Source organism: Mauremys mutica, chromosome 19, assembly GCF_020497125.1.
Source record: "Mauremys mutica isolate MM-2020 ecotype Southern chromosome 19, ASM2049712v1, whole genome shotgun sequence".
Lineage (NCBI taxonomy): Eukaryota > Metazoa > Chordata > Testudines > Geoemydidae > Mauremys > Mauremys mutica.
The window spans coordinates 2,024,229-2,049,881 of NC_059090.1; the positions used below are offsets into that span (position 1 = coordinate 2,024,229).

The 25,653-nt window shown below is 53.3% G+C and overlaps 1 protein-coding gene across 13 annotated transcripts in view; it reads right to left on the reverse strand.

Moving 5' to 3' along the window:
* Positions 1-5,905: 5,905 nt before the first annotated feature.
* Positions 5,906-25,653, reverse strand: part of TSPOAP1 (TSPO associated protein 1) — a 167,168-nt gene continuing 147,420 nt past the window's right edge. For 8 of the 13 annotated variants that reach the window (XM_044993489.1, XM_044993485.1, XM_044993486.1 and 5 more), the window contains 4 exons: positions 23,504-23,598; positions 22,698-22,769; positions 20,233-20,361; positions 5,906-6,197 (listed from right to left, as the gene is read on the reverse strand). In XM_044993489.1, coding sequence (XP_044849424.1) covers positions 5,982-6,197; positions 20,233-20,361; positions 22,698-22,769; positions 23,504-23,598 — 512 coding nt within the window. In that variant the 3' untranslated portion in view covers positions 5,906-5,981. Of the gene's footprint in view, positions 6,198-10,560; positions 11,996-12,752; positions 13,404-16,453; positions 16,516-20,232; positions 20,362-22,697; positions 22,770-23,503; positions 23,599-25,653 lie in introns of those variants that run through there. The other 5 variants (XR_006574324.1, XM_044993490.1, XR_006574320.1 and 2 more) reach the window with 5 other exon arrangements.

The following is a 25,653-nucleotide window of genomic DNA, read 5'->3' on the forward strand; positions in this document are numbered from 1 at the left end:
GCCGGGGGGACAGCTGCCAACCAGGGCTGCCTTGTCCAGCGGTGCAAGAGGCCTCAGGAAGGGGGAAGCAGCTAAAAGGGAGCTGCTGGTGAAAGAGACACCTGGTCAGAGGGTGGCCAAGGCCCAGGGGTGGGCTCTTCACCAGGAGAGCTTGACTCCCAGCGCTCCTGTCTGGAGCGCTGTGACCGTAGGCAGCGAGAGAGAAATGGTTTCACTCCCCTCTCCAGCTGCTGAATTCCAAACTGAGCTGCAGGAAGATCCCTCCTTAGAGAAGCTGAGGGACCTGGCTGGCCTCAATGTGGCACAGACCATCGGGGAAGGCTGCAGGGACAGATTCCTGCGGGAGAAGGGATCCCTGTACCAGGAATGGGCTTCCCCAGGGGAAGTGGAACCATGGGGGAGCTGGGGGCAGCTGGTGGTGCCCCAGAAGTACCACCGCAGCTATTGTACCTGGCCCACGATGTCCCTCTCTCAGGACACCAAGGAATCCGGCGCACCGGGCAGAGGCTGCTACAGAACTTTTACTGGCCTGGGGTCTTTACTAATGTCCGGCAGTACTGCCGCTCCTGTGATCCCTGCCAGAGGGTAGGGAAGGCCCGGGACAAGGGGAAAGCAGCCTTGAGACACCTGCCTGTCATAGAGGAGCCTTTTCAGAAGGTCCCCTGGAGGTCCTTACAGACCAGGGGTCCAATTTCTTGTCAACCCTGCTCCAGCACTTGTGGGACAAGTGTGAGGTCTGGCACACTTGAGCCTCGGCGTATCGCCCTCAGTCTAACGGGTTGGTGGAGAGGTTTAATGGGACCCTGAAAATGATGCTGAAGACTTTCATGGACCAGTATCTGCAGGACAGGGACAAGTATTTACCCCACCTGCTGGTCGCGTACAGGGAAGTGCCCCAGGAATCCATGGGGTTCTCTCATTTGCAGTTGGAAGGAGATGCTGAATGCTCCGAGGTCAGACCCAGGAAGGTCGAAGCTGTGTAAGCATCTTGCCCTGGACACAGTGCACACACAGAGAGGAGGCTCCCCCAGAGTCCTGACTGGCCTCATACGGAGTAGTTCCAGAGCATCGCCCCGGTAACTCTGTGTCATATACACACAATGTGCGTCTGTCACACACACACAGTGTCTGTGTCACACACAGTATCTCTCTCTCACACACACATACACACTGACTTTCACACTCGCCTCCCAACACATACTTATATTATTATTATTATCAGTTGATATTTCTTTCAAAAGTGTGTTGTTTTAGTTTTTTGACTGGTCGATGTATTTCACAATTTTTATTTCTCTTGTACGCTTAAATGTAATACTTGGAGTAGTGAGTTCTAAAATGCCTAACCTGTCCTGCTGGAGTGATTATCCCTATGGTAACTTTTAAAAAATATACATATTATATCTAGGTTTTTTGTTTCTACTGGTGGTGCAGTTCCACACATTACCTCAATATACTGCACATAACAAAATTCATTCCGCACATGGATGAGAGAGAGAACACTGGACACTTCCTGCCCCCACTTACAAGTCCCTGAATCCAGTGCAGGCTCAAGGCATCTAGTTCATTCCTGAGTGAGTGAGTGAGTGAGTGGGTAGAAATGCAGCCCAGGGGCTCTGACTCTGAGGGAAGGTGTCCAGGGCGTGTTTTCAGATTCCATCGTCTATTTGCCTGTGTTCCTCATAGCTAAAAAGGGTTTTCTTCCACCGACCTTTTAAGAGAAAGAGCCGTTCCTTTCTGTCCCTCCCACTACACATCTTGCTCAGGTCCCTCGTTCTTCACCCTGATCACTGCAAGTTCCCTAACATCCCCCCTGCCCTGCTCCAGTTCCACCCCAAGTGCTGATGCGGACACCACCGTCCTTGCCTCTTGTCCTGACCCTGTCTCCCCCTTTTCAGAATTTGCCTCCCTTCCTCCCCAGCATTGACTTTAAGCTTTGCACCCAACCCCACGCCCCACCGCTCTGCAAAAGTGCCATGTAACTGCCCCACATTGGGCCCTTGTTTCTTGTCACTTCACACCCCACCCTCCAATCCATGATGCCAACCTTAGGTCCCCCAGTCACCTGTGTTCACACTAACATCTTCATGCTTTCTCCACACTGACCCCATGCGTGGAACGCCCGTCCCACAGCTGAACCACAAGAGTCCACCACCCCCTCCTGGAGACTCACTTCTGCTGTGACACGGACATGAACTCTGCCAGCTCAGACAGCCATTAGCCAAGAGAACTAAAGAACTCCGCCCCCCCTTTCATGCCATGCCCCGTCCATGCTGAGTGGATCGTCAGTCCCCCACCCCACCTACTGTTGTTTTAGCCTCTTGCAGCACCATGTCCACCTCAGCATGTCCTCTCCTCAGGGCAGGGCTAGTTGGTCTGATTTCAGACTTTCTCTGAGCACCCCGTTGTCTCTTGTTTGGAAGGGGAAGGCGGGGGGGGGGGGGGGTTGGGTGGAAAAAATAAGCAGCAGTGAATTTACCCTTTTTTGTAGAAAAAGTGTATTTTTGTGAAAATAGATTTTATTATAATAAATTTTGATTTTAAATACAAACATACTGTATCACCAACACCCGTGGCTGTGGCCTGAGTGTCATTCAAATACCAAACGTAACTGCTTTGCTCAAAACAAATACCCACCTGAAACATGCAAAGGAATGAACGCTGCCATTAAAGGACAGACCCGTGTATTACAAAGCTCTCCTTGGCTGTTGAAAGGGACGCATTCTCAATGTCTCTTATGAAAATAGCTGCAAACTCGCTGGCGGGGTTTTGCTCCCAGCTCTGCTCTCCAGACACACACACAGTCAGGATCACACAAACATCGAAACGATCCAGTCAAGAGTTAAATAAGCAGACAGGTCAAATAAGGCGGGATCCCCGGCTGACTGCAATGGCCATGCACCAACCAAACGCCAGGAATGTCAGCCCAGCAGACTCCTGCTAACCCTGCCAGCAGCCCTGTGGAGATGCAAAGCCATTTAACATATCCCCTGTGCAAAATGCTTTGGGGCACTGACTCCAGGGCTGTTGGAACCGGGGGGTGGGGGGGTTGGAGGGACTAGTGCCCTCACACTGGAAACACTGTGGTGGTGCCACCCCGTGTAAACTCGTGCATGCCGGGGGGCGGGGGAGGCAGAGGTGAGAGTGGGAGCCAGAGGGGCAGGAATGGGCCTGGAAGCCAGCAGATGCCCCCAGGACCCTCCATCCCAGCCTGGAGATGGCTGAGCTGCCCCTTCCCCGCCAAGTCTCAGTACCACCCCTCACTCCCCTTCCTATCACTGTCTGTCCCCCCCCCCCCATTTTCCAGAAGCTTCTGCCCTCCCCCCAGTCTACTCCTTCCTGCTTGGTGACGTGTGGCAGTGCAGCCCGGCTGAGACAGACAGGACGCTCCTAGGCACAGCTGCTTATTTACAGCTTTACAGTACAAATGTCTAACTCATCCGCCCAGAGGCAGCAAAAGGGATCGACAGGGAGAGACTCAAGTGCAAACACATTTCAGGGAGTGGAGGCGTCGCCAACAGCCAACAGCAGAGAGAAATGCCGGGGCCGCGAGTCGCCGCGTCGCAGCCTTACAACAAAGGGGGGCGTCCGGCGGGCTCGGGCCGCGGCGGGAAGAGCCGCTTAGCAAAATTACAGCCAGAACCTCCTCTTGGAGAGTCAAATATTTACAAGCAGTTGGTGCTGGTCAGAGCTGGTGGGATCTGGGCACATCACTGCAAAGTACCTGCGCCCGGCTCCCAGGCCCCTTTCCCAGGTACCTGCACCCCGGCTCCCAGGCCCCTTTCCCAGGTACCTGCGCCCGGCTCCCAGGCCCCTTTCCCAGGTACCTGCGCCCCGGCTCCCGGGCCCCTTTCCCAGGCCCCTGCGCCCGGCTCCCGGGCCCCTTTCCCAGGTACCTGCGCCCGGCTCCCGGGCCCCTTTCCCAGGCCCCTGCGCCCGGCTCCCGGGCCCCTTTCCCAGGCCCCTGCGCCCGGCTCCCGGGCCCCTTTCCCAGGCCCCTGCGCCCGGCTCCCAGGCTCCTTTCCCAGGTACCTGCACCCCGGCTCCCGGGCCCCTTTCCCAGGCCCCTGCGCCCGGCTCCCGGGCCCCTTTCCCAGGTACCTGCGCCCGGCTCCCGGGCCCCTTTCCCAGGTACCTACGCCCCCTACCAGGCCCCTTTCCCAGGCCCCTGCGCCCGGCTCCCGGGCCCCTTTCCCAGGTACCTGCGCCCCCTACCAGGCCCCTTTCCCAGGCCCCTGCGCCCCCTACCAGGCCCCTTTCCCAGGTACCTGCACCCCGGCTCCCAGGCCCCTTTCCCAGGCACCTGCACCCCCTACCAGGCCCCTTTCCCAGGTACCTGCACCCCCTACCAGGCCCCTTTCCCAGGTACCTGCACCCGGCTCCCGGGCCCCTTTCCCAGGCCCCTGCGCCCGGCTCCCGGGCCCCTTTCCCAGGCACCTGCACCCCCTCCCCGGCCCCTTTCCCAGGTACCTGCACCCCCTACCAGGCCCCTTTCCCAGGCCCCTGCGCCCGGCTCCCGGGCCCCTTTCCCAGGTACCTGCACCCCGGCTCCCGGGCCCCTTTCCCAGGCCCCTGCGCCCGGCTCCCGGGCCCCTTTCCCAGGCCCCTGCGCCCGGCTCCCGGGCCCCTTTCCCAGGCCCCTGCGCCCGGCTCCCGGGCCCCTTTCCCAGGCCCCTGCGCCCGGCTCCCGGGCCCCTTTCCCAGGCCCCTGCGCCCGGCTCCCAGGCCCCTTTCCCAGGTACCTGCGCCCGGCTCCCGGGCCCCTTTCCCAGGTCCCTGCACCCCGGCTCCCGGGCCCCTTTCCCAGGTACCTGCACCCCGGCTCCCGGGCCCCTTTCCCAGGCCCCTGCGCCCGGCTCCCGGGCCCCTTTCCCAGGTACCTGCGCCCGGCTCCCGGGCCCCTTTCCCAGGTACCTGCGCCCGGCTCCCGGGCCCCTTTCCCAGGTACCTGCACCCCGGCTCCCAGGCCCCTTTCCCAGGCCCCTGCGCCCGGCTCCCAGGCCCCTTTCCCAGGTACCTGCGCCCCGGCTCCCGGGCCCCTTTCCCAGGCCCCTGCGCCCGGCTCCCGGGCCCCTTTCCCAGGTACCTGCGCCGCCTACCTGGCCCCTTTCCCAGGCCCCTGCGCCCGGCTCCCAGGCCCCTTTCCCAGGTACCTGCACCCGGCTCCCAAGCCCCTTTCCCAGGTACCTGCGCCCGGCTCCCGGGCCCCTTTCCCAGGTACCTGCGCCCGGCTCCCGGGCCCCTTTCCCAGGCCCCTGCGCCCGGCTCCCGGGCCCCTTTCCCAGGCCCCTGCGCCCGGCTCCCGGGCCCCTTTCCCAGGCCCCTTTCCCAGGCCCCTGCGCCCGGCTCCCGGGCCCCTTTCCCAGGTACCTGCGCCCGGCTCCCGGGCCCCTTTCCCAGGCCCCTGCACCCCCTACCAGGCCCCTTTCCCAGGCCCCTGCACCCCCTACCAGGCCCCTTTCCGAGGTACCTGCGCCCCGGCTCCCGGGCCCCTTTCCCAGGTACCTGCGCCCGGCTCCCAGGCCCCTTTCCCAGGCCCCTGCGCCCGGCTCCCAGGCTCCTTTCCCAGGTACCTGCACCCCGGCTCCCAGGCCCCTTTCCCGGGCCCCTGCGCCCGGCTCCCGGGCCCCTTTCCCAGGCCCCTGCGCCCGGCTCCCAGGCTCCTTTCCCAGGTACCTGCGCCCCGGCCCCTTTCCCAGGCCCCTGCGCCCGGCTCCCGGGCCCCTTTCAGCACTGTCCCCGCTGCAGCAGCACTACCTCTGCCCAGACTCGCGTCACACTGAGCAGTCCCACAGCAGCAGGACTCTATGTCACGATGAGGTGAAGGAGGCCTAGGGTTGGAGCCATTCCAAGTCTTCAATAATCAAAGTTCACTTTCCCTTCTTCCAATACTCTGCGGTGGTCAGTTTGCTGCAGAGGGCCTGTCCGAAATCTCCCTGTCTGGGCTCCGCAGAGAGGCCTACGGAGATCAGCAACATCCTTTTCTAGTTCTTCTTACTGGGCCCTAGTTTCTTTAAGAGCTTTTTCCCTTTGCAGAAGAAGCTTCTTTTCTTTTTACTCTGAGTGGACAGGTCACTTGATTCAAGAGTCTCCGGTGACGCTTGGTCTGGACGTGGGTCACAGATGAGAGTGCAGGAAGGTGGCACTTCAGGAATGTTAGGCCGGGGGTCCCTCTGTTCAGCAGGCCCATCTGAATTCAGCTAGACAGGAAAAGAGGGAACAAGAGAGTGAGAAGAGTTTAGACCCCCGCAGTGACGCCATTGCCACAGAAAGGGTTTTCTCTCATCGTACGGCCCGACAGCCCATGTCTAGAGCTGGTCATCTCTTCCGGCAAAGGCCACCTCCCCAGCAAATTCAGCCTGGCCATTTCAAGTGGCTTTAAAATGCTCCCCAGCACCGACCAAGACCATGCCTGGGATCAGGTTTTGCACAGCCCCTGGTCAATTCTGGGCTACACAATGAGACTAGGCCACAGGCTCCGAAGTGTTGGAGACAATGCAGCCATCTGCCTTTGGGTGACAGGAACAGAGGGTTGTGGGTGGCACCCTAAAGATACCAGAGTAGGCTGCTTGAGGGGGTCAGCCTGTGGGCTACCCACTGAATATTCAGGGTGTGCCACTAGGCCTCTCCTCAGACTGGGGAGCCCAGGGCCTGATGGGGAGGGATGTATGTGGGGCCTGTGCAGGAGCAAATTGCTTGGCCAAGCATGTGCGGCAGCTAGAACTCTCCCATAACAGCAGCTGCTGGGCCAAACCTGAGCTCTGAGCCTTTTCAGGGTCCCTCAGCACCAATCACAGCTCAACCATGGCCAATAGTAACTATGGGAACCAGCGTATGACCCGATGGGCAGGGAGGAGTTAATCATGGACCTGGACATAGAGGGGAACCTTGGAGCAAGTGACCATAAAGCAACTGAATTTCCAGCAGTAAGGAAGGGGCAATCAGCCAGCAATCACAGGGGCACCCGACTTCATCCCAGCAAATCGGGTGTGTGGCACACAGCACAATGGGGCTCAGCCTTCTGGGCATTACTGCAATGTACAGCATCACAGCAAACATTGGGGGCAATCCTGGCTCCTGGAGCCTCTCCCCTAAGAAAGGGGCCCTTCACAGGCCAAGATTCCCCTCCCTTCAAGCAGGAAACGCCAGTCCTTCATGCAAAGTCAAATTATGGAGGTAACATTTCAAAAGCACTTCCATGTCTTGGCAGCCGGTCTCACTGTAAGTCATGGACTCCAAAACCCGTACGGGGTTTTTGACAATGGGATACGGGCTCCTAAGTCACTCTGGTCTAGGGTCACAAAAGTACAAACTCCCAGATTTAGGCTCCAGTCTGATTTGCAAAACTCCCATTGACCCTGTATGTGCCTAAACTCACTTGGCGACTCTATTTCTGAAGTAAAACGTTCCCTCAGTGCCTAGGTTTCTGCTCTCAGCATACACGCTGCTGCCTGCCACTTGGTATTCGGCTGCCTAAATTACATGCGGAACTCGGCGTGTGCTTAGAGGCGGCCTAGCAGATCAGCCCCTCACGGGAGTTCACACAAACCAGTGGGATGGGGCAAGGGGAGGCCCCCACAGATACTAGCCTAGTGGTTCAGGTACTCATCTGGGCTGTGGAAAACCTCCAGTTCAGGGCCCCACCCTCCACCTGATGAGGAGGGATTTGAATCAGAATCTGCCACCTCTCACACTAGTGCTCTAACCACTGGGCTATGGGACACTCTGATGGGCGGAGGGGTGGCCTCCCGTTGAAATGGTTTCACTCTGGCTCTATAATTAAAGAGCAACTGGAGCAGTGGAACTGGACCCTGGTCTCCCACATCCGGAGGGTGCGCACTAACCACAAGGCTAGAGTCAGTCTCACGCGTGTGCCTGCTCTCTCTCGCCCCAAGGATTCTAATGATTGAATTCACAGTGGAGCAGCTTCAACAGAAGTGGCTGTGGGGCCCCCACATCAGAATATCCCATAGTTTAGAGTCTGATCACTCCCCTCAGTGGTAACAGAGCCCAGTTTAAATCCCTTCTCCTTCTCAGGAGCTCTCCCAAATCCCAGGGGAGTAGCTGAACCACTGGGCTAAACATTATGAGAGGTCGTCCTTTCCCTGCCCCCACCAAGCTTCCTGCAAAAATCACCTTAGGTGCTTAACTCCCAAGTGGGGTCCCAGCTGAGAATCACTAGCAGAGACGGGTGCCTGTCTCCAGGAGAGGGAAGGGCACCACACACACCCCTCTCACTGGCTAGCGTGGGCAGTTCCCTGCCTAGCATGCTGCCGTCTGTGATGTGCGGTCTGAGTATGTCCACACAGCAACACAAGCCCAGCGGCAATGGGACGTGAGTTCGCAGACCTGGGTTTGAGAGCCCTAGGTCTTTAACCCGGACGTGAACTCGGGGCTCTGGCATCCACGCTGCAACATGCAGATGTGAGTCCAGCCAGCGGCATCCCAGACTTCCTAGCACCCGCCCAAAATGTGGCTGCTCTAGACCTTTGTTGATGGTACCCTGTGGGAAAACTTGACTGTCTACCCTGCACGTTCCAGGAAGTTGGAACCGCTTACCAACACATTCTGCCCAACTGTCCTTTTCCTCTGTGCAGTCCCAGCAACATGGAGGTGCTGTTTGAAGAACTTTTCTCACTTGCACTTTCACTCTAGTTTCAGGAAACGTGCACAGCTTCGGTGAGACACTGGTGGATAGTTCAGTGGTGTTTTCTGACCCACTGAAGGCACCTGACAGAGTTAATGATGGAGGAGGAGGACACAGACATGGAAGTCTCAAACTGGCTGATGCTGCTTATAACAGACAGTACATCCACAGATATCCCTTGCATAGACTGGCACTTCTGGAGCAGGGCCACAAGGACAGACTGGTGGGATCACATTGTCTTGCAGACCTGGAATGGCCAGCAGTGGGTCCAGAACTTCTGCACGAAGGAAGCTACTTTTCTAGTGTTCTGTGAGCAGCTTGCCCCGGCTCTCCAGTGTGAAGACACATACATGAGGGCGGCCATGGTGGTCCAGAAGCAGGTTGCTGGAAGCTGGTTACCCCAGACTGCGACAGGTCCGTTGCAAAGCAGTTTGGGGCTGGAAAGTCGACTGTGGGTAAAGTGGTGGTGGAGGTATCTGAGGCAATCAGAAGTGTGCTTTACCCCTAGGTGGGGGGCAGTAAAGATATTCCTGAAGTAGCTGCTGCCTTTGAGAAAATGTGGTTTCCAAACTGTGCTGGGGCTGCTGATGGGACTCGTGTGCTCATAGTTTGGAGCACATGAACCGCAAAGGGTTCTACTCCATTGTTATCCAGGCCTGGGTGGAGCCCAGAGGGCAAGTCCTGAGTGTCACCACGGGTTGCACTGGGGAAGATCATGACGCCAGGGTGTTTCGCCGATTGGGAGTCCACATTCATGGACAGGCTGGGGCACTATTCCCACCAAATGACATTGTCATGAAGGAAGTTACTGTCCCCACTGGTACTGCGGGGGACCCTGTGTACCCACTTTTGCCTTGGCTTATGAATCCATACTCTGATCTTTGTGAAGCCAGAGGGGAGCCATTTCCCCTGAATGGGCCCAGGACAGCGAGGGGCTGCTGAATCGGGGTGCTCAGGCACAACGTGCAGCTCCCACAGCTGGAGCTGGATGTACTGGGCACCAGAAGGCAGGGATGCTTTGTGCTCCCACGTTGTGGGCTTGCCTGGCCCAGCGGAAGAGGGGGAATGGTACCTGTATGAATGTTCTTGTGTGTGTGGGGGGGGATTCATTGCTTGTGGAGGGTTTCAGAGCTGGGGGATTGACTGCCATGCAATGTACTTATGAATGACCTCACTGAGTATCAAATGGGGGTGGGGTGGGGGGTTGATGTAGGGCAGCGTTTTTCAAAGTCCGGGTCGTGACCCATGTCAGGCACTGGGTTGCTCTGGGCAGCACCGCTGTCTGGGATGGTAAAAGTCCTGTCGGAGGTGCTGCCCAGCTATGGCAGGCTAGTGCCGACCTGTTCTGACACCGCGCTGCGTCCCGGAAGTGGACAGCAGGTCCGGCTCCTAGGCAGGGGGTTCCGCGCGCTACCCCTGCCCCAAGCACCAGCTCCGCACTCCCTTTGGCCGGGAACTGGCCAACGGGAGCTGGGGGGGCGGCGGGGCCTGTGGGTGAGAGCTGCGTGGAGCCACTTGCACGCCTCCGCCTAGGAGCCGGACCTGCTGCTGGACGCTTCAGGCGCAGCGCAGTCCACGGTGCCAGGACAGGCAGGAAGCCTGCTGACTGGGGGCCGCCGGAGGTAAGTCCATGCTCCAACCCCATGCCCTGATCCCCTACCCCAGCCCTGAGCCCCCCACAAACCCTGAGCCTCTTCCTGTACCCCAAACCCCTTCATCTCTGGCCTCACCCCAGAGCCTGCACCCCCCAGCCCAGAGCCCTGACTCCCTCATGCACCCCAACCCCCTGCCCCATCCCACATCCCCCCTCACACCCTGAACCCCTCATTCCCAGCCCCACCCCACAGCCTTCACCTCAACTCTCTGCCCCAGCACTGAGCCCCTCCCACACCCCAAACCCCTCATCCACACCTCTGCTGGGTCATGGGCATCAACAATTTTCTTCAACTGGGTCCCCAGAAAAAAAGTTTGAAAACCACTGATGTAAAGTGACTGATGCAGCTAACTGTACTGACGACGAATGTTTGGCAATTGTCCCTGATCACGTGTTACCTTTACAATGTGAAATACACACGGTGTGATGTGATGCAGTGATAGCAATAAACTTTCTGAATAAAAAGCTTTACTTATAAACATGGCCCAGCTGCCATTAGCATATCTAAACACCAGCAACAACAAAACCTTTACAAAAGAGAACAAAGTGCATGAACAAATGCAAACGGTGAAACCATGTTCAGGACAGAAACCCCTGACCATTGCATACCCCCTGGCTCTCCATACCCCCTTCCCTTCCTTCCACATGCGCTGCACACTTGAATCCTAGAATCTCAGAGTTGGAAGGGACCTCAGAAGGCATCTAGTCCCACCCCCTGCTCAAAGCAGGACCAATCCCCAGACAGATTTTTACCCCAGTCCCCTAGATGGCCTCCTCAAGGATTGAACTCACAACCCTGGGTTTAGCAGGCCAATGCTGAAACCACTGAGCTATTCCTCCCTGCAACTTGGTGTGGGGGAGGAGTGGGAGAGGCTGCATGTGCCACAGTTGCCCTGGCCTGCCGCTCATTGGGCCCAATTGCATGGGCCACCCAGCCCATGGCGTTGTCCAAGCTGTTTCTGGACTGCTGCACGGGGAACCGCCGAGGAGACTCAGGCCTTGGTGTCGGGGGTGAAGCAGGAGCCTGTTAGCAACAGCAGCCACTCAAAAAGTTCTTTCTGCTGAGCTCTGTCCTCCTCCCTTAGCCGCCCCAGGAACTACAAAGAAAAGTGCCCGCTCCTAAGCTGCAAACCTGTCCTCAAAGGCAGCCTGAGCCTTTCCCCTGGCCTCTCGCCGCAAGTCCCTCTGCCCTTGGTGCTGGACCTGCTGGTGGGCCCTGTCCAGAACTTCAGCCATCAGTTCATCATGGAAACACTCCCTCTTGCAACGGTCTTTGGAGATACGTTGGTCCAGGCTTCTGCTGCACTGTGGGCGAGCTGTGGAGGTGCCGCAGCCAGTAGGGGGCGAGGGGCCTGGCGGAGGACCAGACACCGAGGGTTTTCTGCTCACATGCAGGAGCACAGGAAGATTCCATGTGGAATTTCAAGGATATAAAAAGTTACTTTTCCAAACTGAACTTCAGTATATTGTGAGAGGGATGCTACAGACCACAGACGCTCCCTGAACACAGCCTGGTTAATTGTAGCAAAGATGTCCAGAGACAACGGTAAGTTAAAAATCACAGCTGCTTTTTCCCCCCCTTAAAATTGCAGAATAACTTGAGTTAGCGGGGGAGGTCGGTGGCCATACACTGCACAAGGTTTCCCTGTCATTTCTGGCATTCCGCATTTTGGAGGACGGAACAGTTCTTGTGGTGCCTGATTGGCAAAGAGAGGTGTTACTCCAAGCTGCCAATGGGAATCCTGCAGTGTATGCCACTGATGTATTTAAATGTGCAGTGACTGAACAGCACATCTACGAGGGCAGTGGGCTGGTCAGCTACTGAGGTGGCCTGGGAAAATACAACCTTCTCTATGACTACCTGCTTCATGAGGGAATCAACAGGATGCTGCATTAGCTTCTACGCAGCTTAGCCTGTTATGGCTCCATGCAAGCACACAGAACACCATGGCCATCCCCCTCCCTGGAGAAAATTTCAAACCCCAGTTGTATTTGGGACAAATGATTTCAGCACCCCTGGACTGCATGGACTCCCTCAAACTGAAATGGACTAGATTTGTAAATGGAATACGTTTCCACATTCCTCCCCTTCGCGGTTTTCAGGTGGCTCATTACACCCCTGAGTGGTAACAGAGCAGCGTGCTTACAGGGGTAGCAATGTAAGGTTATCATTTTCTACAAACCGGAAAGCACTAGCAAAACCATGCACCTTTCCAGTAGCAATTCACTTTTCAAGATACTTTTTACTGTCTGCACTGTGTGGTTACCATTTTTAATTCCACATGGCGGGGCAGGGCGAGGGTTGCTGGAGACACCAAGGTGCTGACATACAGTCTGCCATTAGCGGATACACGCTGATAGCCAGGGCTAGTGATAACTCTTGCGTTAGTTCATAGAATAGAAATCCCTCCCATTCCTATGTTAATAGACATTAACATGGAGCCAGAAACTTACCAGGCTCCAGGACGGCTTCTGCCTCTTCTGGTTCAGTTGCAGGTGCCACGGTGGTTCCTTCTGTGGCATCAAAAAGCTCCTCTGAGCACAGCCCAGGTTGTATTGCAGCAGCTTTTGCTCCAAAGCCTCCTCTGGGACCAGTGTCAGCTTTGGTGGCCTCACTTGCTGCCTGCCACTGGCTGCCATCAGCCCCCAGGCTGGCTCCATGCTCGGCGCAGTGCCCAGCACCCGGTTAAATGCCTCATAAAATGATGTCGGCGAGTTGCCCACGGTGCCGTTCTGGTCCCTGGTTTCCCTGTACTCAGTCCTGAGCTGTGTAGTCTGCTCCCTGCCCTGGTCACCGGCCAGTAAATTTGCCAGCTTCTTCACTATTTGCCGCCATGCAGGGTCATTCCTGGTACATCTCCTAAATCCACTGCTTTGCTGGCCCCACAGCAGAGATTTCCCAAATCTAGCCATGCTCCCACAAGCAGCGTGCTCTGCAATGGACTGCTTCTGGTCAGTGTCCATTTCAAACGCAGAAGGCTCTCTGAAGGTATATTTGGAGCGTGGCGGTCAGAATAAAATGGAAGGGTTAAATTCTGATTTCCTGAGCTGCTGTAATACAACAAGGGGGAGTTGCTTCCATTTCCCTGGAGTCAACTGGCAATTCTTGGGAGAGAGAAAACAAAGGAAGTTGGCCTATGGGATTATGGAATACTCTTGGCAGACTCCCAGAACCCAAGTCTGGGGTGGCTGCATCTACACTGCAGAATGATGGGGCTTGAACCCTAGGTCCCAGCTTGACTCAAGCTTGAACCCGCCACCCTCTCAGGGTCGTACGATCCTGGGTCTGAGCCTGAGTCCAAGACATTTGTGTCTAGATGGAAGGGGGGCTTGGGCTCAACTCTGAGTCCAAGCCCGGGGTTATGCTGCAGTGTAGACATACGCTAAGGCAGTGGTTCTCAACCTTTCCAGACTACTGTCCCCCTTTCAGGAGTCTGCTTTGTCTTGTGTACCCCAAGTTTCACCTCACTTAAAACCTACTTGCTTACAAAACCATGACGCTTTCCAGCTCAGCCATGACCTTAGCCATCCTGGGCTGCTAATACATTGTGGACCCTAGCACAACAAAACAGCCGTTGCCCTCCTCTGCCCTTTCTATGGCTCCTGAATGGGTATTGAACATTAACACTGACTTGTCAGGTCTGAGAATCATCCTTCCCGCTTCCAGTTGTACTCACTACAGCACAATCACCCGAAGAGCAGCTGCAGGCAGGGGCAGAGAGGGGGGTTAATCACCAGCACGCTGTTCTGAGACAGCATCACAAGAAGCTCTGGTCAGGAAAGCTGAGCTACTCAGGACAGCCCCAAGTCGGAGTTTAGGTTCCATAGGAGTCAATGGGAGTTAAGCACAGGCACATGTGGTTTCATGAATCGGGGGCTGGAAGTGTCTAGCTAACAGAATCATAGAATCTCAGGGTTGGAAGGGACCTCAGGAGGTATCTAGTCCAACCCCCTGCTCAAAGCAGGACCAACCCCCAACTAAATCATCCTGCTCTGCCTGGGAAGAGCATGAGTCAGTGATCTAGACAGCATGATGTTCTGCCTGGGGAGGGGTATTAGCAAAGAGCACAGAGGCTGTCTCTGGAGACAAGCAGAGGAAATGCAACTAGAAGGCTGTGTGAGTATAATGCTGTTGTCTAGTATCACTTGGGGACTTGGGCATGGGAATACTTTGCTACCAGAAGCATGTTACAAAAAAAGCCTTAGCTGCTGCATAAAAGCAGAAATGGAGGCTCATATGGCTGGCAGTCTTGAGCCTGTTTCCTCTGTCGAAATAACAGACTTAGCATCCCTGCATCACCCCACTGCTGAACTGCTCTGTGCCATTAACACAGTTAACAGGAAAGGCAGTTGTCCATGGTCTCTAACTTTTCTTTAGAGTTAAATTCACCTCTAGTTCATTCATTTCTAAGAAGAACTAATTATAAGATGAGCTGTAGCACAACTTCTAGGGAGTCAGATCTCCTGAACATCTGGTGGGGTGGGGTGTGTTACATGGAAAGAAGCCATTGTTTAGGAGAGGGTGTGACAAATGTGGAATCAGAATTCTCGAGAAAGCTAAATGAACCTTTTAGAGAAATCTGGTACTGATGCAAAATGCATATCTGCTCCCAAATCCAAGGAGTTAACAGCAAGCACAGTGACTACAACATTGCTTTCCAGCATCCCAGATAACCAGGGGCTTGTTGCTGTTCACGGATTTAATAGATTTTAAGGCCACAAGGGACCATTATATGAATGTAGCGTGACCTCCTGCATAACACAAGCCAGAGAACATCTCCCTGTCAAGCCCAACACATTTGGCTGAGCTACAGCATATTTTTTAGAAAAACAGTCAGTCTTCATGTAAAGACTCCAAATGATGGACAATCCACCACATCCCTGGGTAACTTGTCCTAATTGTTCACTGCTCTCAATGGAAACAATTGGCATCTTATTCCCAACTTGAATTTGTCTAACCTCCGCTTCCAACCATTAGATCTTGTTCTGCCCTTGGTGACATGCATCCGACGAGGTGGGTATTCACCCACGAAAGCTCCTGCTCCAAAACGTCTGTTAGTCTATAAGGTGCCACAGGACTCTTTGCTGCTTGTTCTGCCCTTCTCCATTAAATTACAAAATAAAGACCCTACTGCTGGAAGTCTTCTCGCCATATAGGGCTGATAGACAATTGGTTATAACTACAGTATTATTGTACTATATTTGAATATATCAATTCAAATATCAAATCCCCATCAGTTAGGACATGACTAAATGCCTTTGTGGTCACACATCCTTCTGATTGCCATCTCTGGTGAATCTCACACACACACACACACACACTCTCTCTCTCTCTCTCCTCTAAATTACATAGAGGCAGTGGACTCAGCTGGTAAGTAACAAATGGAAATTCAGTTCTGGATATTTCTCCAAGAAAAGAAATGAAGAAAAATTACTCTGGAAAGATCTTGATAAACAGTGTTAGTGTTGAAAAAACGAACAATCATGTTAGTCTTTTCTCTTCTCTGTTACTCATGAGTTTTTTCTGAAATGATAAATCAAATGTTAAAAAGCAAAAAAAACACAATAAATCTGCTCCCCCGCACCCTTCAAATGGTGGAGTGCAGGAAGTCACACCCCAAGCTGCCTGGATGCAATCCTTTCTGTGAGTGCTGTCAAACAGAACAATTATCCACCGGGGTTAATTTTAGGGACTAGCACCATCCTATTTAGTCAATTTGCTAGTCTTTGGATTGTTTACGGGAGCCCCAGGGAACACAGTGAGGAGGCATAGAAGAAAACTGAGCAAAGGAAAATGCAGGCTGAATATGGGAAACTATTAGCCTGCAGGCTGAGGTAGGAGTCCCATCACATGGGACAGCTACACACAGTCTGGATAAAGCACCATAAACTCCTGTGCAGAGAAGAATCTTGCCCTAGCTGGGGGCCAGCCTGAAGGACAAAGCAGGCCCTTTCTATCCCTTATTTCTAAGAAACCAGCATCATACCACAGTCCCCAAAACCACCAGATAATTGTTCCAAACAACTGCACTTCACAGCATGGCTTCTCTTTGGTAATGAGCCTCTTGCAGCCAGCCCCTCTGCAGCAGGGGAAGGAGAGAAGTCTGGCTGCAGGGCAGGCAAGGGATTAAGGAGACCTTCTCCCATACACTTACATGGTTGCTCTCTCTCTATGTATCATTCTTATCTATCACTGGACTCTTCTTTTCCTCATTCTCTGAAGAATATAACCGCCAGGGGTGCATAATATGGGCAGAAATAAATAGATGAAATCAATTAGAATGGAATACTTTCTAAAGGTGCTTTACAAACCTCAGTCTTTGACAGAATCTGCATATTACTGATGCAAAGTATACCCATTAGAGCAATTCCTTGATAGCAACAACTATCATTGACGTTACCATGAGATTTTCACTGTCGCATCCAGTTTTCACCTGCTCAGGACTTCTCAGGGAGTTTCCCTTTGAGGATGAGTTTTCAGTGCTTAGCCTGAGTCCAGAAGTGACATTTGTTTGAAAGTTTAAGCAAAAACCCTTCATCTCTTTCAGTTATTGGACAGTTAAAAATATCCCCCATGTTTGCAGAATTGTACGAATCGTTTAGTCACCAGTGATCCACATAACTCATCCTCCATCCTCCTTCCTTTGTCTGGAAATCATCCTCACTGAGGGGCTGGGACCCTGCTTGGTGTGGGGGGGAGTTTAATCCAGAAAGTTATAAGCAATTGGAAAATCACTTCTGAATGAGCTCCTGCTAAGATCTGAGTAGGGCCAGCTTTGTTGTGATATCACGTTGTCCAGTGACCCTGCCCAAGCCGGCAGAACGGCTCAGAGGCTGCAGCTAGGCAATCTGGCAGGAGGAATCTCATCCCCAATCTTCCAAAAGAGTCCAATGATGCTGTCTCGCTGGTGCCACCTCTCTGTTGCTTTTTCAGCTCTGCTGACCCAGCTTTGGAGGAAAACAGTCCCCAGCCGAACCAAGGGAGCAGGAAATGTGAGAACTTCATTCTCCCCAGCAGCCAATCCCTCCCGCTGGTCAGGTCCAGCCTCAGCAAATAGGCTGTGTTTAAAGCCATGCCAGCTAACACTCTTTAACCAACACGAGAGTAGGCCTGTAAAAATATGCTAGCTGGTTACGGTCAATCCTGTTCCCCCAGATGTAGTTTGGTTGATGTCAATGACTCTATATTGATTCACAACGGGTGAGGATTGAGCCCTATACCATGGCGGGGGAGGGGGGCAAGGGGAGGCTATACTATGTAATAGGAGTAAGAATGCAGCTCAGGGGTCCTGGAATGAGGTTTTATTACTATATTTCTTCTGGTAATTTAGGAGAGTGTGTAAAGACTTCACTCCCAGGCGCCTCCCAGCAGTGCCCTTTCAATCCGATACCACGTTGTTTTGCAACGGACACACCCGTCAGGATATACAAATTCTGAGTTTAGTGAGAGGTGGGGACTCTGCAGAGACAATGCTAAGGGAACACTAGGGTAGTGAGACAAACCCTGTCGCCCAACACTTCACAGCCAGCAACTGCTTCTCAAAGGACAAAGCAGGGTCTGTTACTATTACCCCATCAGGGCCTCCAGTCAGACTCATGCCAAGTGGCCTCTTTCCACTGGTGAGCTTTCTAATTAGCTCCTCCTCCAGTGCGGTCTCTACCACGCAAGTGAAGGTGAGGTCACAGCTCCCTGCCTGTGACATCACTGAATGTGGCAGGCAGCCATAAGCAGCTTCAGGATTCAAGTTCTCAACCACCAAGAGTCAAACTTTTGTTATACAGGCCTTTGGAGTCATACATGTCTCCCTCTGGCTCCTTTCACTGGAAGAGCCTGCAGACACTAGCTATGGGAGGAAGGTGGTCATTCCGTCGTACCTGTCCAGGCACTTACGCCATGATCAGAGTTTATACCCACACCAGGGAAGCTGAGGCAAGTATAGAATTCAGTGTCCTATTTCTGCTTCCCCTCTCTAATCACTCACTCAAGCTATTCAATGTGTGACAAAGATTCAAATGAGAAACACCCGGAGAACATAAACTCTTCGGGCTAGGGACCATGGCTTTGTGTATTTATACACAGTTCTTAGTGCATGCTGCCCTGACCTCGAACCGGGTCATACTCAATGTTCATGTCAATAAGCACAGCAGGGACCTGGGAAGGATGTTGGGGTAACTTTCTCAAGACTGTATGGAGCTTGATATAAAAGTGAGCTGACCTCAGCCCCTGAGGGGAACAAAGGTAAACACTGGTCCATTTGGGAGGAATGTATATCAGGGAGGAACTGGAATGGGTAGACGTGGGAGGCATCTCCGTGTACAGCAGGCAGCCTATTACCAGTTAAATTCAATCCCTAACAATTGATTCCCCAAAATACAGCCTCCATCTACCCCAGCTTTGGAATCACGTGCCAAGCCACATGGATCCAGAGCCATTAAAACAGCTGGACCTTAACTGGGATGAGTCTGCCTTGATGCACGTGGACATCTGTTTAAGAGAGCTATGCCGAGCCCTCTACCCTGCTCCGTGTCCATTCACACACTGGGGAATGCAGAGACTAAGGAAAGTTGCACTGTGAATTTAAACAGATCCTGTTAACTAGCGGGGCCCCCTTGTGGGCACCCTTCTTCCAGAGTCAGAGCAGGGATTTTCACTTCACCTTTTGTCACTTTGGAAGTGGTTTAAACTAAACTGAAAAAGCCACTCTTACTCTGGAATCAGAGTGTCCAAAGGGGAGTGGTACTAGTGTAACTACAGCTCTCTAACTATACCTGTAAAATTAAACTGTTACAACTGGTAAACGTTTCCCAAGCAGACAAGCCCTTCAAATCAGGGTCAAAGGAATCTGAACATCCATGACCGGCAGCTTTAGAAGATGGGGCAATTAGCCTGACTGTATTTGACTGGTCTGCAAAGCAGGCACCGCACCTTCCCTGGATGAGGAGGAAATCAAGGCACTGGAGCAGACAGACATTACAGAACATGAAGTCATTGGAAATGAGGGAGATGGTGCAGTAGCTGGGGAGGGAGGCTTGTGGAGACTCTAGTGTGGCTGAAGGCAAAGGCCAATGAGCAGGGGGTGGCTGAGTGTGAGGGAGAGGGATGGAGGAGGTCAGGAGCCGGGAAGGCTGGTGCAGGACTAACAGGAGGCAGGAAAGCCAGGAAGGTTTTAGTTAGGGTGACACTAATAGTTCCAGCTTCTTTTAAGAGGCAGAAAATCCTAACAACTTGGGCAGTCAGGGATATGTGCCTGTTCCCAGACTAGGCCTGTGGCTAATGCACAGCTCTGACATCTCTGGGACTCAGTGAGCGGGCAGCTACGCAGGTAATTTCCCAAGGTAGCTGATGGCTCCGAGATCCATTTGAGAATTAGGGCCCAACTAAGTGTGGCCTTCCCCTGGCAACCACTGTGGCTGGAGGCACGGCAGGGGGTAAGGCAGCACAGAATGGGGTCTGCTTTGGGGAGAGCAGGCTGGCTGTGCCAGGAAGCAGGGGAGGGAGTGGCTGACCCAGGATTTTCTGGCTGTGAGTTTCCTGGGTTTGAGAGGCGCTCTCATAGCCTTGCATCCTTTTCACAGAGGTCCGTGTGGGGATGTCCCAGCGGGTTTTCGGGTGTGTCACACTCACCACCGTGCAGCAGTGAGGGAGCAAGTCCTCAAAGCATTGTCTTGCCTAGAGGCCTCTCCCGTCCTTTAACAAGTGGCTCTAATAATTCCCTCCAAACCCTTGAGCTGCTGCTGTGTGATAAAACCCACTAGGCAAAGTGCAGTGATCTGAGTGGGCTGCACTCATGCCCTCCTCTTCACACCTCTGGTCACTGTGGAGTTTTGTATCTCTCCCATTCCTCAACTATTGGACGTCCTTTTATATGGAGATGGTAACAACAGTTTCTGTCCCAAGAGTCCTTTGCATTGATCAGCTGCCATGTCACCTTACCTGACTCTCGGCATTCACTGCACACGTGTCTTGGTCTTCCAAATGAAGCCCGTCAGCCATTCCTCCATCCAGAGAGACAGCTTCCAGGAAGTTAGATGGGACAAGGCCTCTCTGTCTGTTTAACTCCCCCTGCAAGGTCAGAGGAGCAGTTCTTAGATACACCACTAAGAAAGGCTGACTTGAGAAATGAAGCAGACAAGCCCGCTGCACAGGGCTGGGCAGATTGCAGCCTGTGGCTAAACCCAGCTACGGTCATTAGGAAATGTCACCTGCCTTGTTCCCACAGGCTTAGAGGACTGAGCCTGGGTTCTGCTCCTGGCTCTGGCCTGCTGGGTGACCTTAGACAAGTCATGTCCCCTCCTGTGCCTCAGTTTCCCCATCTCTATATTGGGGATAATGGTCCTGACCTGCACTGTAGAGCGCTTTGAGAGCTAAACTCTGGGGCTGGGACTGTCTCTCTGTTTGTCGGGTACCAGCACAATGGGCTCCTGGGAATACAAAGGGTGGGGATGATGAAAAGCACTATGTAGGAGCTGGGGATTCCTGTCATTAGTATTGTGCTGGGGACAGCGTGGGCAGATCTCACAGAATATCAGGGTTGGAAGGGACCTCAGGAGGTATCTAGTCCAACCCCCTGCTCAAAGCAGGACCAATCCCCACACAGTTGTTTGCTGTTTTTTTTTTTGTTTTTTTATGCCAGTTCCCTAAATGGCCCCTTCAAGGATTGAACTCACAACCCTGGGTTTAGCAGGCCAATGCTCAAACCACTGAGCTATCCCTCCCCATACCAAAATACCTGTTCCACTCTCACTACAAGAGTAGGAGCAAAGTAAAGGGACAAACAATGGAGCCAGATGGATAGACAGACACTGATCACCATAACGCTACAGAGCACATTGATATCTGGACGAACAGCAACTGACTTTGAAATGATTTGCCTGTTCTGGTGACTTTCTTAATCCTTCTGATTCTATTTGGCATTGGGGGTTTAACTAAAGCTTCTCTGAATAACAACAGGTACAAAGATACTTTATCCAGCAGGATCCCAGGAATACAGAGCCATAGTAAATGGAGTGCAGAACTAAACTTGAAAACAGAGTCTTGTAGGCAAGACGGGGACCTTGGCCCAACACTGTGTAACATAAATATCCAATTCCTTGCAAACACCCTGGAAGATTCCTGGGCACCTGTAATAGCCCTGGGAGAGAATTAACTGAAATGTGTCTTTTATATTGGGACTTTCTTTTCTCACCAGCCAGAGAGTTTGCGGTTAGTGGAAAATGTCTGTGACATACTGTTGCTACAGTGAAACTTTGACAACATCAGGAGTGTCTGGTAATCCCCAAGTTCCTGTGTAAATATCATCATAGGCCAGTACACAGTTGTCACGTTGTATGCTTAGCTGAAATGAATGGGTTTGGTTTTGTACCAAGAACAGACTGGTAACACCTAGAGCTGCCTGAATCATAGAATATCAGGGTTGGAAGGGGCCTCAGGAGGTATCTAGTCCAACCCCCTGCTCAGAGCAGGACCAACCCCAACTAAATCATCCCAGCCAGGGCTTTGTCAAGCCTGCACCACCCGGATAGCTGAGCTGCTCCATGTCTGGTGGGGTGCTGGTTTGACACACGGTGTCTCTCCTCTCCCTAGAGCAGCACCTCATGGGCAGCCACCGCGCCATCTCCCCCACACTGCCAGCTCAGCTTTCTCAACTGCAGGAGCCGTCTCTGCCACAGAGAGGGAGCTTAGCTTCCAGGGCACAGTCAGTTCTCAGGCTCCCAGTTCAGAACACCCCTCTATGCCATTAGTGCAAAGGGATTTCTTTGGGATGTCCCCTACCTGGGAACCGGATTGAAAGAACCAATTCATTTCACATAAGCCACTACGGAGCCTGTGGACATAACCAGCTTTCAGTCACTGCCAACCTAACTGGATCTGAACCAGGCCCCTGGGTCTCTCCCGAGCCCTCCAGGCTCCCAGCAAACATATCACTTGTGATTAAACCAGCCCGTGGTACGTATAAAGAAAACAAGGAACGGAGAGCGAAATAGAAATAGCCGTAACGAAATGGCACTTCTTTAATTGCAACTCAGCCTGCAGCAGATGTGGGGTGCTTGCTGAGCACTGCTCATGTGCACAGTACATAGATTCCAGTTTGGCAATAGCTGTATTAGGGTTATGCCAAAAAAGAAACTAGGAGAATGAAAAGGGGGGGGGGCTCCCCTCCTCCGGGGGCTGGAGAGAGAGAGAGAGAATGGCTTAAAGGTAAAATGCAGAAAACACACCCCAGCGGGAATGTGTCGAACTGGGATTATGTAAGAAACCAAAGGCTGGAATTCACTGTGTTTGAGACAGTCCCTGCTGACAACCCTCCATTTTGTTTCCCAGTCTCTCCTATCTGACAGTCGATTGGGAGGAGCCCTTCAGGCTGCATGTCTCTCTGACTCTCTGGACGCAGTACTTACGTAATAGAATCCATCATCGTCCATGGACCCGAACACTGTGATAACGTCTCCAGCAGTAAATGTCAGCTCAGCCTAAAAGGAGGCACAGTAAGGACGTGGTGAGGAGAGCCCAGCTCTGGGAAGGAAATGGTTAGACACAAACAATGCTCCTGTGACCTGCCTTTCCCAAGCTTCTGCACCCCTTTCCCATTTTCATTTCCATCTTAGAAATTATCTGGGAGAGAAAATATTCCGAGGCTTTGGGATTTGTGCCCTGACTCCCAAGGCCATTGTGACAGGCTTGGGAGAGTCAGACTCCCAGTGAGGGAAGCAGGCTCTGTCTGGATGTGAAGATAAAAGGAAACACCAGAAACAGGTCAGCCTCCTGCCCAGAGATGTCTGAGCGCAAGGAACGGTCATGAACGGAGCAACATGAACATTGGCTCATATATAAACAGTGATGCGGCCTCTGTGTGTTTGGGCCCAATGCCTGGCAACGCTCTAGCAAAAGCGTTGGCTACCAATAGCTGTGTTTTACAGGGCCTGATTCCACCCTGCAGCTGCCATCAAAACGGAACTGAATAAACTGAACTTGGGTCTCACACTCCAATCAGGGTAGGGGAAGTCTGCACAGTCAAGCACCAGACCTCGCTCTGTGGATAAAGGGAAGACTTCTGTCTCCAAGGCTATTATTCCCAGATGTTCCCAAGCACTCAGAAAGAGGATGATGCAGGTCAGGCCAAAGGGATCCGGTATAAGATGGTAAACCAGAGGGAGAGAGAGAAAGAGAAGTAAGCCTCAGGCAGGAAGCGACTGGTGCTGGTTACCTCCACATCCACATTTGGAGAGCTCTCCCTAGGGTTGTAGTCAAAAGCAGCCACCATGGTCCTAGGTGTGATCAGATCAACCTGCCAGCTGGACCCTGAGGGACAGAAACAAAACAGACATTCCTGAGACTGAAAATCCAGGATGAAACCCCAAATCAGAAGAGTTTCTCTGCTATCCTGGAGCAGATGCAAGCACCAGGTCTCAATAGGTGTCTTAAACGGGGGAAGGACATTCGTAGGGTCCAGCTGGGTGGCTGGAAAGGCAACTCAGCTGAACCTGGTGAGAAGGTGCCACTTCTTCTCTCTCCTCCCCCACTTCCGCATATATCCAGGATTCCCCTCACCAGCTCTCTCTGTCTGTCTCCTGACCTGTCTGTATCTCTCTCCCCCACTGACCTGCTGGTGCTCCCATGAATCACCCAGGCCAGCACCTGCCACTTGCAGCCAGACTGGGGAGCTGGGGAACCACAAAGCCATTTGGCTGGTGCGCAGCTCCTGCTCTGCTAATGGCAGAGCACTGGGGAAGGCAGGAGTCAATGTGATGAGGTTGCGTGGCAGGGGGATGAGGAGGTGGCGAAGGTCCGGCAGAGCCTGCTGGGGAATGCACTGATCCCTCAGCCACCTCCTTCTATGATCAAAGGATTGCTGCCTTCCTTGGCTTACACAGCAAACGTGGGGCCCAGTTCGCATTTGCCAAACATGCTGCCACGTAGAGCCGCTCAGGCTGCAATGTGTAAAAAGGGACACGAGCTAACTGTGACCCCCCTCTTCCAATTCCTGCTCCTCATCTCCCAAGGGACCTGGCTGAACCAGGCCAGTCAGCCCTTCCAAACACGGACCAGCTGCCCCAGTTATCATGACAAGTGCACAGCTAATGGCTGAGGCAGCCCTGTGAAAGGACCCCTCTCGGTTGGGTCTAACTGACACCTTTCTCCCCCTTCTGGGATGACATTTTCCAAGGCTAGTCTCTACTCAAAGGCATTTCTTTTTGCTGAAAGTTTGAGCCAAAGCAGTTCAGCCCCTTCTGGGAAGAGAGGCAGTAGCAAGGTCCAGCCCCAACTGAGAGAGCCCAGGAACTGAGTTCCTGGTTTCAGGCAGAGAGATGATGTGGCCCCCTTGGCAGGCTGGAAAATGACCTTTCAGAGTCCCACTGAAATCCCATTTGGGTTTGGCCACGTCAGCAGGGCACGCAGCACCATCTGCGAATTGCTCGTTGACGTGCAGTGGAGCAGTGACAGAGAGGCACAGTCAGGGGCCAGAGAGGGGGCAGCTTCTCCAGACCGTCCTCCCTGGCAGAGCTCCAAGCTCTGCTTAAGCCTGTCAGTGTGTAAAAGCAGAGCTCAGAAGTCCAGGAGGTGCAAACTGTCCAGGCTCTAGCTGTTGGCTGCTGTGCTGTCCCCAGATCCTCATGGATCTACGTCTTCCACTGCACGTGTTTAACACTGGTCAGGGCTGTGGAAAGGGAGAGAAGTGGGGGGAGGTGTGGGGAGAGCAGTGTCCTAGGGAGGGGCAGCGGCTCATTCAGGAAAGTGCACATGGAATGCAAGAGGGCTCTGGGGGCATCTCCTAGCCCCTTAACAAGTGTTCAACTTCCCTCCAGCACATGCTCTTGACAGAGAGATTTTAAAATTAACTTTAGATTTTTTGCAAAGCACCTACGATGGCTTGTACCTAAGCGCTAAGACAAAAGCTAAACCATATATTGCTAATGGCCAGACAAGATGGCCACAAAAGATCATTCATCTCCAGAGAGAACTCACATGACTCCTGTCTAGCAGAAATAACAATCAAACAGCTACAATACTACATCGGGGGAAGGGATAGCTCAGTGGTTTGAGCACTGGCCTGCTAAACCCAGGGTTGTGAGTTCAATCCTTTTGGGGCAAAAATCTGTCTGGGGATTGGTCCTGCTTTGAGCAGGGGTTTGGACTAGATACCTCCTGAGGTCCCTTCCAACCCTGGTATTCTATGATTCTATACATAGAATATTTCATCTTGTGGTATATCTCACCCAGCTCAGGCTTTGCAGACTGTGGGTGAAGTCAATGGTTGTATTGCCGTAGACTTCCAGTGGGACCAGGAATTCACCCCACAAGAGGAGTGAGTTTCACAGATGGAAGCCCTTCACTAAGAATACCTCTGGGGCCAGA